The following is a 13,787-nucleotide window of genomic DNA, read 5'->3' as shown; positions in this document are numbered from 1 at the left end:
AAGCTTAAATCAGGTGCCTGTTACAGATTTTAACTACTTTATCATTGATTGCTAGTACAACAGTGTTGGCACAAGCAGCTCCTCAGTTTTTCCTTGGCATTTCTTTATTGGAATGCATTAAAAACAGATATCATGCTCCTTTCTCGTTCCTGATACTGTGATATTTTGATAAGCAGATTTTCCATTTTATATTACATGTGCTGTAACTGAAAACTGAATTTACTGACATCCGTTGCATTTACTGTATGCAGGTATTATTACTTCCATTGCATGTTGTCATTGGCTGATGGGTCAACAATAATTAATTTGATGTTTGAAACATTTATAATGTCGTTAAAATAGATTTTTACCGTAATGCTTGGAGAAGCAGTGAATTATTGGAAAACATTTAGCCGGGCATAACCCCTTGAGATCTCAACATTATTACAATATAAGTATAGTTAGACAAACATTTACCAAAAACAAAAATAGTATCAACAAGAAACAGTGTGAATGTTCCATTGCAAAAAATGGTTATACTGTAATGTTTGGATTAGCAGTTCAGTGATATTGAATGTTTTATTGCATTTAGAAATATTGATGATGTGTAATTATTGGGAGTTGGAATATTTGATTGCATTTAAATGGATTGTTGTTACCGTAATGTTTGGGTGAGCAACGCAGTGAGTCAGAATGTTTTATGGCATTAAACATAAATTATAATTTTTTGTTTTGTTATGGCAATAATTGGAAAAGTAGCAGTGCTGTGTGTTGTAGTGTTATTGAATCGAAATTAATTATTTTCACTACAATATTTGGATAAGAATTGTAGTGAGTTGGAACGTTTAAATACATTAGAATTGATTTGTGTTACCGTAATGATTGGAGAAGCAGTGCAGTAACTATAGTTACTTACGTAACCCCAGGCCTCAGAGTAACACTCCATTCGATGTCTCACTATGGGATATTGTAGCTCCCGTATTGCCAGACGAGCTTATCTCGAAAATCACCGATCAACCAGAATTTAACAGGTAGAGTCCCGACTCAACAAGGTGCCCAGCACTGCTCGGGCCACACTTGGAACGGAGACGTCTAGCCTGTACAAGCGGACAAAAGTGAGCGGCGAGGACCAGCTCGCCGCTGCACAGATGTCTTGGATGGAAACACCCTTGAACAAAGCCCAGGATGTAGCCAGGCCCCGAGTCGAGTGAGCCCGCAGACCCGAAGGTGCTTGCAAATTCTGACTCGTATAGGCCAAAGCAATTGCCTCCACAATCCAGTGGGAGAGCCGTTGCTTAGTAACAGGCTTGCCCTTGTGAGGGTTAGCCCAGGACATGAAGAGTTGGTCATTAAGACAAATCTCTTTTGATCTGTCCATATATGTGTATAAAGCCCGGACTGGACACAACAGATCCGGCTGCTGCTCCCCGGAGGAAACCAGCGGCGGAGGAAATGCCTCAATGTCAATTGGGGTACACGAACCAACCACCTTTGGTGTAAAGGCAGGGTTGGGTTTCAACAACACTCTCGTTTGCCCTGGGGCGAACTGAGTGCATGAGGGATGTACAGACAGCGCATGAGTATCGCTGACCCGTTTGGCGGATGCCAGGGCCAGTAACAGCACTGTCTTGAGTCACAGATGTTTCATGTCAGCTCCTTCCAGGGGTTCAAATGGGGTCATTTTGAGCCCATTTAAAACCACTGCCAGGTCCCATAAGGGCACCAGCGACCTGGAGACAGGGAGGAGCCTGCGAGCTCCCTTCATAAAACGGCAAACCAAAGGATGTTGGCTAGCCGTCTTACCCTCAAAGCCCAGATGGCATGCAGCAATAGCAGCCAGGTACACCTTGATCGTGGAGAAAGCTCTGTTTATCGATCAAGTCCTGTAGAAATGATAAATGTCCTGTCACCCCGACAGGACATTGAAAAGAGATGTGTCCTTCTTGAAGGCACCACTCCCCAAACACCCTCCACTTACAGTCGTAAAGACACCTGGTGGAGGAAGCTCTCGCACTCTGAATAGTGTTTATCACCTTCTGAGGGAGTCCCACTGTATTCAGATTGTACCACTCACGGGTCAGGCCCATAGTGCCCCGCACTCTGGGCGTGGGTAAAGGATCGCCCCCCCCGCCTGAGACAATCTGTCCCTGCGTGGTGGGGGCTGCCATGGCTGCTCGCACAACAGCTGATATATCTCCGCCAGCCCGTACGTTGCGGGCTAGGGCGGAAACATCAGAGTAAGTGTGTAGCGTTGCTCCTTCACTCTGGCCAGAGTTGGGGGTAACAGAGCCAGGGGTGGGAACGCGTACAGAGGACCCGGAGGTCAATCGTGTACGAGTGCGTCCACGCCTAACAGTGCGTTTAAATCGTGCATTAAAGAGAACAGCTGTCATTGAGCATTTTTTCTTTATGCGAACAGATTTAACGCGGCTCCGCCGTAACGCACCCACAGCGGACTCCCGATCCTTGGATGTGGAGTCCAGTCTGCATAGAGTGGTGCACCTCTGGACAGTAGTTCTGTCCCGAGGTGCATCACTCCCGGTACCTGTGTCGCTCTCAGAGAGAGGAGACGTCTGCCGCTCCAAGGGATCAGTTTGTGTGCCAGTGTGTGTGACTGGAGACAACGCAACCTCCCTTGGCGGTTCATACACGATATCGTGTTGTCTGTCCTCACGAGGACATGGTGTCCTCTGAGAGAAGGCATGAAGCGTTTTAGGGTGGGGAACACCGCTAAAAGCTCCGGGTAATTTACGTGCGCCCGCTGGAGGTCTCTGCTCTAGAGACCTCTCACCGGGCGACCTTCGTAAATACTAGGGGTGTAACGGTACACGTACCCGTACCGAAATTATTCGGTACGGGCCCTTCGGTTCGGTACACATGTGTACCGAAGTGTACCGAACGCATATAACGTTAAACGTAAAAAATTGAGAACGTGAACAACTTCTTGGAAGTAATCTCCGGTGCTGCGTCGCAGCATTCAGAGTAATTTGCACGCATTGTGATCAACGCGTCATAGAGCGAGCAAGTCATTTCATTGGACGAGCTGGTCAGAGGGATGCGTTCAAATGTAGTCAGTAATTTGAGGAACTGTCGAAATGGCGAACGCAGATAAAGTTGAGCTCGAAAATCCTCCAGCATCATTGAAGTCTCCGGTTTGGGAACATTTTGGTTTCGCAGTTACGTACAAGGATGACGGACAAAGACAGGTGGACCGAACCAAAGCTGTTTGTCGGCATTGTTCAACTAACATTGGTTACGCGGCTGGCAATACATCAAACTTGCACACTCATTTGAAAAGGCATCACCCGAACGTGAATATCACCGGTACCAAAAGACTGAAGTGCAAACCCAACTCCCGCTAGCATTTAAGCCTCCACCACTCGCAAAAACTTCAGACCGAGCCAAAGCTATTACAAACGGCAAATATCCTTATGTTGCCATGTTAGCAAAGCGCTACCTGGCTGTATCTGCTACTACCTCTGTCCCTGGAGAGGGTGTTCTCCACAGCAGGAGACATTAGTGCCAGCAGATCTGCCCTTTCGGCAAGCAATGTGGACAAGTACATTTTTCTTTAAAAAAACATGAAAATACAATGACAAGCAAGTCATAATGTCAAACTGGCTGCTTAGGTACTAGTACAGTACAGTTCAAATACAGATTATTTCAGTTCATCGAAAAGCTGCACCTTAATGTTTATTTTATTATATTTTATATTTATTTGAGTGAATATTCATAGTTTAATAATAATTAAAAACCCAAAACTAATAGTTTATGTTTTGTGAGTACTAGTACAGTAAAGTTCAAATACAGATTATTTCATTTTAATGTTTATTTTATTATATTTTGCATTTATTTGAGTGAATACATTATTCACAGTTTAATAATAATTTAAAAAAAATATGTTATGTTTTGTGATAATTTTTTCTGCTGTACCGAAAACGTACCGAACCGAACCGTGACCTAAAAACCGAGGTACGTACCGAACCGAAATGTTTGTGAACCGTTACACCCCTAGTAAATACCCTATCAGCCTGTCTGACATGCGTCCGTGGTGACCACCTTCCGTGAAAGGACAGCACCCGTAGGCGCGTCCCGTACTAGAAATGTCGGGTGTAGTGCCACTACGCATTACATAATAACCAATACTCTTGGTTTTAGTTTAGTTTTATTATGAGCCCCATGTTGAGCGTGTGCTTTACGAGGACATTTGTCTGCGTAATCTGACTCTGCTCGGCGGGCATTATAGATAAAACCCTTCTTTCTAGGAGAGAGAGAGCCTCTCTCTCCAGAATATGGGTTGACTCTCTCTGGGCTTGTGAAAACAGATAAAGTATAACTGTTTTGAGAAGCCCAGGCAGATGTCGTGAGTATCTCCTGCTGTATGCTCCTTAGAGCCAGCTGAGATGTCACGCTTACGGCTCCAGCCGGCACTGCGCATGCGCGTGACGGTGGAGCCCTTACAGCTCCAGCCGGCACTGCGCATGCGTGTGACGGTGGTGCCTTCACAGCTCCAGCCGGCACTGCGCTTGGTGGTAGAGAGGGAGCGAAAAAATCGGACCTACCTTACTTTCTCGTAGAGAAGGGCGAGGTCGATTTTTTCCCAAGTACTAACGGTGTTAGTACTACCGTCTTCCTGCGAAGCAGAAGGAGTAGCCGGCTAGCGCCCGTCGACCGAAATTGTATTTTGGGTTCAGTCTGTGGACAGTGAAGCTTGCCCGGCTACTGTGAGATGTGCTCTGAAGCGAGAAGAGGTGTTTGAATGACGCATGCGTTGTGGCGCAAGCTACTTATAGGGGGTGATTTCCCCTGACGCTGACGTCAAGATCACCAGCCAATCAGGATTGGCGTAATGAGATTGATGCTTCTGTTTGCTCCGCGATGAGGCGCATCCCATAGTGAGACATCGAACGGAGTGTTATGAATGAGAACTTGTAATGTTTTATAGCATTCAACATTTTTGAATCTTGTCTATTTTATAATGTTAATAATATTGAGAAAATTAATGCTTTGAGTTGGACTGTTATTATAATTAAAACGTTGGTTGGATAAGTTTGGATAAGCAGCGCAGTGAGTTTGAATGTTTTATTGAAATAAAATCACATTTCGGTACCTTTTGGATTTTAAGACTAGCAATTGTTGGGTTTTCGGCTGTGCATTTACCACAGTCATTCCCAGCTACTGTATGGTAATACATTATATTTTGCATGTTCCTGTCAAATCTGCACCTGCTGTGTAATTTTGCAGCCTGATTGCTTTTGCAATGACACAAGCTCGGAACATGTTGTTTTTCTCGAGGTTGCTGGTCTCATAATGAAATCCTTTTAGTTAGTTAGTTAGTTAAATGGCATGAAATTGACTGTTAAATGCTTTAAAGGTCAACTCCTGAGCACCGTGATAACAGATTAATACTGAGCGCTGCTTTTGTGTTGTACGATATTAAGAAAGCTTTTGTTCTTGGCTATAAGATAAGGTGTAACTTCAAGGACATGTGTACGCCTCAGCTGCTATACATAGCGTGCAAATACACAGCATTTGATATATGTCTGCTTACAAAGTGATTCAAGTCAAAGTAGAAAATGTGTATTTATGGTTGAATAATGGAAGTTGTAATGCATTAATGAAATTGCAGAGTATTAGCTGCTATGTTTTACATTATTCAAGTAGCAACCACAAACAGTGGAAATAAATGACTTCCCTATTTATAGATATAATTATTACATTATTTGCTGTTATCACACTGCTTGCTAAGTGCGTTTTCTATAACAATTTACTGAAAAACAACTGCAGACATTCAGGTGATTATTATGTTCTCCCAACAATAACATGACAATGAGCCCGAGGAATCTGTGTGCATTTTTATATGTTTTAATTTATTTAAACATGAATAAAATTGCTTTCGAGATAAAATATCAGGTGGGCAGCATCGGCAATTACACGGCTGCAGTCATTAAAAAAGAACATTTTAAATAAAAACATTGAAGAAAATTTGAGAATAAAAAAACAAACAAAATACATTCTCTAACATTTAACACATTTACAGACCGATAAGCCTGCTTCCGTTTAATTTAAAATCGTTTAATAGTTTTAAAAAGACCTTCAATTTAACATAAATGAAATAAAATGAAAGAAGATGTTTATTGTCCTTCTTCCTGGTTAAAGTACAGACTTTAGTGACATTTAGTAAAGCCTTGGAAGGGAATGCAATAACTTACCATACTTAAAGTCATATCATTATAATGTAGTATTTGTTTCACACACATTGATGTTTGTTGATGACAATTAAATGTATGGTTAGTGGCCTATTTCATTTATTTTTTCCTCCGTTAATCATTCCATAGAGCTGCAGGTTATTTTTGCATTGCATTGACTTTAAATGTAATTATTCCTGTATCATTTGACTTAGAAAATAGGAAATTCATATAGAAATATTGTAAAACTAATACAACAATGATATTATCTTATTATCTAACTAACCATTCACAGTACATTTATAAAAAAAATAGACACTATGATAATAATAATAATAATAATAATAATAATAATAATAATAATAATAACGTGCAGTACAGTAACTGCGAGTATCTACCTGTTATTCAGGCCTTGGGTTTATTTAAAAATATGTTTTAGTGTAAAAGTAAAAAGTGGATGTAACTGATTTCCACACAGCTGTGTTATATAAACGTTATATAACTGCATACATTACCATCTCTCACTTAATGGTGTGCAGTAATAAAGGATAATAGCGAGGGCGAAGAAGTGGGCTTGTGACCGCAGGGTTGCCGGTTTGAATCCCCAGATAGCGTCTGCATGGTGGCAACCTTTTCTGTGACTCAGCTTGAAAATCCTCAGTGACTCAGCATATAAATGTTTCTGTGAGTCAGAGGTTTGGTCATGCTGCTGTTTCCGATAATGTCATCCTCTAATCCATGCATCATCCCTCCTACACTCACTCCAAGACTGTAGTTTGACGTTTTAACACTTCAAGTTGGGAAGTTAACATCTGTCACTTTTTAATCTTGATTCCCTCTTCCTCTTTCTTAAATTCCATACAGTTTCAGTCAAATCTACACATCAAATTGTTACGGTCAATTCCAATAAACCTCTTAAAGATGTTGTCAAATCATTTATTCATTTATAAAGCCAAATATCACAAATCAGTGGCTTTTCTTTAATATCTAAAATGTAATGGATAATGTCATGTTTTTACTTTATGCTACAACAGTTGACATTTTTTGACTTTGTGGGAAAAAGTGTTGCAGTACAGGAATATTATTATAAGTTATAGACAGAGCAAAATTTGGAATTTTGTAATCCTTAAAACACATCCTCAAAAACGAATTGGAACAACAAAAAATCCAGAAAATAAGTAGCCTACGTATAATTATTTTGATGACGTTCTTTAAGATTCATGCTGTATATAATGTGTGTGTTTGTGTGTGTGTTTCAGGAAGTGCCCGGATGGTTTTGACTGTCTGAAGGCAGGCAGGAATCCAAACTACGGCTACACCAGCTTCGACAGCTTCGGCTGGGCCTTCCTGTCTCTGTTCCGCCTCATGACGCAGGACTACTGGGAGAACCTCTACCACCAGGTAGTCTACTCCTTTAGTCATTTATAACCAGGGGTGCACATAACTGGTACGCAGGTACGCATGCGCGGCAACAATCTGAAATGCGTACCGTCACTTGTGTCACAAAACGCATTTGCTTACCGACGTACTTGTGAAGCTTTTCCAGAAGGCGGTTAGATCACTGGACGACAGAGTCGGTCTCCGTGTGCAATGACAGGGCTGCTGTTAACGTCGGTCTGTACAACGGAATTATGCCAAAACTACGCCAACCGGCTGCGTAGGGAGACTCCCCCCTTCACTGGAGAACTGCGCTAAAACAGCTGATCACAACGTTCACGCTCTGTGGTCACGAAGTACTCCACTATTTACAATAAGTGCATTCGACCAAGAAGATACAAACTTGAAGAAAACAGAATCATATAAGTACATCAGGTTAGAGCCAAACCATTGTAAGTGCTACTCAACTGGCTTTAGATAAGCCAGTCCTTTTGTTAGCATATAAGTGCTACTTGGGTCCCTCTCGCAGTGCGGGTGCAGCGAGCCGCTTGGCCGATGCAGAGCGGAGTGCAAGTGCTGGGGTGTTTGGTTTAACCATGTCCTGGATGTAGGAAGGGCCAGAACCATTCACAGCATGGTGAGATCAAGGACATGGATGGAGACAGTGAGAAAGTAAAGGCGGTTAAAATACATATTAATTCAGATATCTTCTCTGTCTGGAGGTTGAAGTCTCTGAGAAGTACAGTGGGAGGACCAGTTTCAGGGATGTGTGAGAGGAAATTATCTAATTCCTCCAAGAAGTCCCCCAAGGCGCCTGGTGGATGGTATGAGAACAACAATGGTTAATTGTATAGGATGGGTCACTGTGACGGCATGGAATTCAAAGGAGGAAGGAGTGAAGTTAGGTAGCTGGTAGAGGGAAAAGCTCCATTTGGGAGAGAGCAGGAGACCAGTGCCACCTCCTCTGCCAGTGGGTCTGGGTGTATGGGTGAAGGAATATGCTGTGGAGAGAGCTGCTGGGGTGGATGTGTTGGATGGAGTAATCCAGGTCTCAGTGAGAGCAAGGAAATCCAGAGACACATGAACAGGAATGGAGAATATACACATGTCTTAGCAAGAGGGGACAAAAAACACATCTAAACACCTTCACACCTATACACCTTGATACCTTTATACACTCACCTTAACATTAGAAACGTAAACTCCAAAACCTTATCAGCTCTTCTCTTTTCTCATCTGGATTGTTACAGCTGGACACTAATAGGATTCAGTTTTTTCCCTCTAGTTTTCAGTGACTAAAGTAACTATGAGATAGGAATTTCACTCCTGCATTTTTGTTCGGTTTCTTTGTGTTTGTGCAGACGCTGCGTTCTGCAGGTAAGACCTACATGGTGTTCTTTGTGGTGGTGATCTTCCTGGGCTCCTTCTACCTGGTGAACCTGATCCTGGCCGTAGTGGCGATGGCGTACGAAGAGCAGAACCAGGCCACCATCGCTGAGGCCTGCCAGAAGGAGCGCGAGTTTCAGGTTGCCATGGAGAGGCTGAAGAAGGAGCAGCAGGTGATTACACCTCCATCAAGGCTGCTGACAGGGATTTACATTTGTAATAGAATGGTGTAGTTGTAAATTCCTCTTTTAGTTACTTTTATTTCGTATTACTTTGAAAGACACATGGCAATTTCTTTCCTTAGGGTGCTGCGCAGAAGCTTCTGGACTCGGACTCGATGATGTCACCGGATCTGTCCCCGTTCGTCCTCCCATTGGACGGATCGGAGGAGAGGAGGCGGAGCCAGGCGCTGGTGAGCGTGGGCGACGTGGAGGCCAACCTATCAGAGGAGAAGCTGCTGCAGGTGGACTTGATGGAGGGGGGGAAGGTAAGTGCTGAGAAATCTGTGTTAATATAAAATAATAAATATAGAAAAAAGATATTCAAACAATAGTTTCATTATAAAACAATGTAATTATACCAAAAAGTGACAGTATTAGTTAATAGATTTAAATATACTGTATTCTCCTGCAGCCTCTCCACCCCCTCCTGGGCCGCTCCTTCTCCTCCAGGACGCGGAGGAGCAGTCAGGTGTCCTCCATCTTCAACTTCCGCCTGCGGAGTCGGGGGTCGGAAGGGGAGATGGCTGACGATGAGTACAGCGTGCCGGGGGACGTGACAGAGGGCGTGGGGGGGCGCACCTACAGCGGTGGCACCTTCAGTGGCATCCTGCCCCACCCCTGGCCCAAACGCAGGCCGAGCACCTACAGCAACGCCAGCAGGAACTCCCAGGTAAGAATATAAAAAATTGGTACATCAACTAAACTTTGTTCTGTTTTTCTGTATTATTTTTCGATTATTAAATAGGGACACAAAAGCATGGTCCACAACGTTATTTTATTTGTATTAAGTGTTTTTGTTTATTTACCAGGCACACTGCACAAAAAACACGGTGAATTGCCTTGATATATTTTTTTTTATTTGTTTATTTAACAGTGGCTCCTAATTTTGGACCCTGATTCCAAATCATTGTGGTGTTCATAAAAGGCCTCCTGACCTCCAGACATGTTAATAATTCTCTTTATGTGTGGGTTTTCAGGTATTTTATCCAACTTTAAATGTCAATGGGAAGCTGTTTCTGGCCATGGACCAGAACGGGGTTTCGCCCCCACCTCTGCAAGGGCAGCTGCCCGCCTGCACCATGGAGAAGGTCAAGGAGGAGAGTGTGAGTACAGTGTGTGTGTGTGTGTGTGTGTGTGTGTGTGTGTGTGTGTGTGTGTGTGTGTGTGTGTGTGTGTGTGTGTGTGTGTGTGTGTGTGTGTGTGTGTGTGTGTGTGTGTGTGTGTGTGTGTGTGTGTGTGTGTGTGTGTCGCAGTGGAAACAATGGTGCAGACTGCAGCCATTCAACATTCAGATATGTGAATTATGAATCAGTGCTTTGCATAACTACCCTCTGATATCATGGGCTTAAGAGACATACACACAAACACACACACAGTCATATCTACCTTCTCAGATAACACACTGGTATTCCCCCCATCTATGCACACACGCACGCACACGCACGCACACACACGCACGCACGCACGTGCATGCACACACACACACACACACACACACACACACACACACACACACACACACACACACACACACACACACACACTTATATCCAAGCACCCACAGTGTCAGTGCTATGGCATCATGGACTGCGGCCACACATACCAGCCTTTGCCCACACACATACTGTACACCAACACACCTGTTTAAATGTAATGGAATATAAAATTGTTTAAAATTAGAGTACATTAATGTTGTACAAATGATTATAATACTTGAGTAAATGCACTTAGTTACATTCTAATACTACTTACTGATATTGCAAAAAAAATGTAAAACAAAGTAACAATTGGGTTTCTTGACGGTTGCGCTATCATAGTAAAAAATTATTTCAAAATATTTATATAAAATAAGAAATTAAAGATAACATTATCACATTGTTCATAACAGCAATAAGTATGTGGAAATGTAACAAGTACAATTTTCAGTAACAAAAGCTGTCAGTCAAAACGCAATAGTTTTCTCTCTAAGATTTATTTTTGTAGAAGAATAAACACAAATAAAATGTGTATATATGTAAAATAGTTCAATAGGTTTGTCCAGTTTCAGGCTGAAGGTACATGTTGCACTTCAGGCTCTAACGCTGCACTTCATTTTATATTTTCTCAGTATTCTGTTGCAAGGCTGTTAACATCCAGGAACTCAGCTGTGTGCCTGGAAACACACAGACACACGGAGAAAAAAACACACACACACATCCTGTGTTATGTCTTTTCAGAAACAAGCAGCGGAGATGATAATCAGATCACACTGACACTGCATGACTCAGTGACCAAACACAGAGAGAGAGAGGGAGAGTGTGTGTGCATGTGTGTGTGTGCACGCGCTTGAGTGTTTTGTCTTAGGGTTTATGGAGTTTCACAGGAACACCCATGGGTCTCTGTATCCTCACCTGAACACCAGCATTTAAGGTTTTTGAGGACATATTTTTTGTGATTCCCAACAACAAAAGAACACTGTAAAATATAAATTATACATTTGTGTTCAATATAATTCAAGGGATGTAGGGGGGGTTTCCTTCTGTACATAACCTTCCATCTATTTTATTGTGCAGACACATTTAGGGTAAACAAGAATATGTTGATGTTAATACTTTAGCAAGATTTTGAATGCATTTTCCCTCAGTGTATTTCTACACTGCTGACTGCATTGTCCCCAACGCCAAAAGGACATTTGTATCAAACATTTATCACACTATTGTTCTGTATTATTATTATTATTATTATTATTTTTATATTAAAGTAAATAATACGGAGCCTCCTAGGGGACATAGAGAAGAAAAATTAAATTATTTGAAAAAAATAAAAATGTTTTGCGAGATATCGCAAAACCTTTGCGATATCTCGCAATACTTTTGCAACCCTGTTGCAGTTTGTAGACGGTCCCTAAGCACTCCTCCTCTCCCTCCTCCAGCTGCAGATTGTGACCAATTATTGATGTTTAGCTCGGATGACGGCGCGTATCGAACTGTTCTGATAAAAACGACTCTGTAGCTCGTTGTCTACCTTGCTATGATTATAAAGTCATGTTGTTTGTATTTTTACAACGTTATGTTCATGAGTTATTGATCGGCGAAATTCGAATCTGTCAATAACTCAGCTCAGAGGGACGTGCATGTCCCCTCGCTCTGAGTGTTCTCTTGAGGTGTCTTCACTTATGTGAAACCCTTTATATATACAGTCTATGTGTGAAACCCGTGCCTATTGCCAAGCACTGATGTTATATCTTTATATTTAAGGCCAAGCTCAAAGTAAAATCGATGAACCGCTCCATTGTTGTGGTTTCTGTGTTGCCGTATAGGAGCCGAACTGACGAGGAAGTACATTGAGCTAAATGAAAAGTTTTGCGATAATATCCGATGTTGACACACACATCGTAATATTATTACTTTTCAATTTTTTTGTTGACATTTTAGATATTTTATTGAGATTTGTCTCATATATTTCATGTTTCAAATGTTTTTCAGGATATTTTTATGACATTTTCCAAATAATCTTTGATATATTTGCATTTTATTTGCATATGTTTAAATCTTTAATTTGTACATTATTTATTTAATTTAAAATGTACATTTTCCTAGCCATTACTTATACGTGACTTGTTCTCTGTTGCATTATAGTGTCACTTGAAACATCTTTCAGACTGTAAATATATTTTCTTTTATGTTTAATCTCTCACTTTACAAAGAACTTTATAAACCTGCAGCAGAAAGCAGACATCCCCACGTCTTCAGGGATTACATTTATTTAAAACTTGTCTTCAGTCTTTTCCCCGTCAGGCAGTAGGTCAGAGGATCAGGAGCACAAACACGCCTCCACTTGCCCCAGAAACTACACTCTTATATAACCAGAAGAAGACAAAGGAGATGAAATCATAGTAGAAGAAGAAGAATGATTTTATATTTCAATAACACACTGAAAATACTTCGCTACAAGTAAAGGAGCCTATCTTAAGTAGCTCCTATATATACTGTTGGCTACTTTATTCTATAGCAAAAGCTGTAATCTATAAGATCATCATTTGTTCGTAAGAATCACGTCTCTCTAGAAAGTTTTTCAGAAAAACAGGCCCGTTTTTAGCTTTGTGGAGATGCTTTTTCCAGATGATCAAAGAAGCTTTTTAGAGACTTATATTGAGCTTCCAGAGAAACATTAAAACCTTCATCCTGCTGCTTAGACTGATGGAGAGGTGAGGGTGAGGAAATGTTACCACGACAACGCACAGTCGCTAAGGAAGCTAAATCAGTGCATGCTGCTTTCAGATTGTGTGTTTGTGAATGTGTGCGTGTGCTTCCCTGCGGACAGGATGTAGGTGTTATGGTGGGTGGCCACCTTCAGGCCCATGCGTCACGTCTCGTTGGAGGACCCCCCCCCCTCACAAAGAACCCCCCCCACACACACACACAGACTTAAATTAGCATTTTTGCTAACTCATTTTTACAGAGTGTAATTTATACTCATATATTTATTAACTTTCTTTAGCCCTACCAAAAAACAACTTAATAACCTCTGTAAGGACAGTATGTCCACATTTACAGAAAAATACCAGCCCCATTTTTATGAAACTTGGTAAAAAATTGTTAAAATAGCATAAGTTCCTGAATAGGACATTTAAAGGTGGGGTAGGTAATTTTGGAGA

General features: G+C 41.6%; 1 protein-coding gene across 1 annotated transcript in view; it reads left to right on the top strand.

Annotated features, from left to right (window-relative positions):
* The window catches only part of LOC117465655 (sodium channel protein type 3 subunit alpha-like), a 230,385-nt gene that overhangs the window by 158,326 nt on the left and 58,272 nt on the right, over nt 1–13,787 (top strand). The window contains exons 10-14 of the mRNA XM_034108606.2: nt 7,427–7,568; nt 8,906–9,103; nt 9,235–9,417; nt 9,564–9,821; nt 10,129–10,254. Of these exons, the coding sequence (XP_033964497.1) occupies nt 7,427–7,568; nt 8,906–9,103; nt 9,235–9,417; nt 9,564–9,821; nt 10,129–10,254 (907 nt within the window). The remainder of the gene's footprint in view (nt 1–7,426; nt 7,569–8,905; nt 9,104–9,234; nt 9,418–9,563; nt 9,822–10,128; nt 10,255–13,787) is intronic.

The sequence above is a fragment of the Pseudochaenichthys georgianus genome, chromosome 20 (assembly GCF_902827115.2).
Source record: "Pseudochaenichthys georgianus chromosome 20, fPseGeo1.2, whole genome shotgun sequence".
Classification (NCBI taxonomy): domain Eukaryota; kingdom Metazoa; phylum Chordata; class Actinopteri; order Perciformes; family Channichthyidae; genus Pseudochaenichthys; species Pseudochaenichthys georgianus.
Note: the sequence above shows the minus strand (reverse complement) of the source record. Positions and strands in the feature narration are given on the sequence as shown.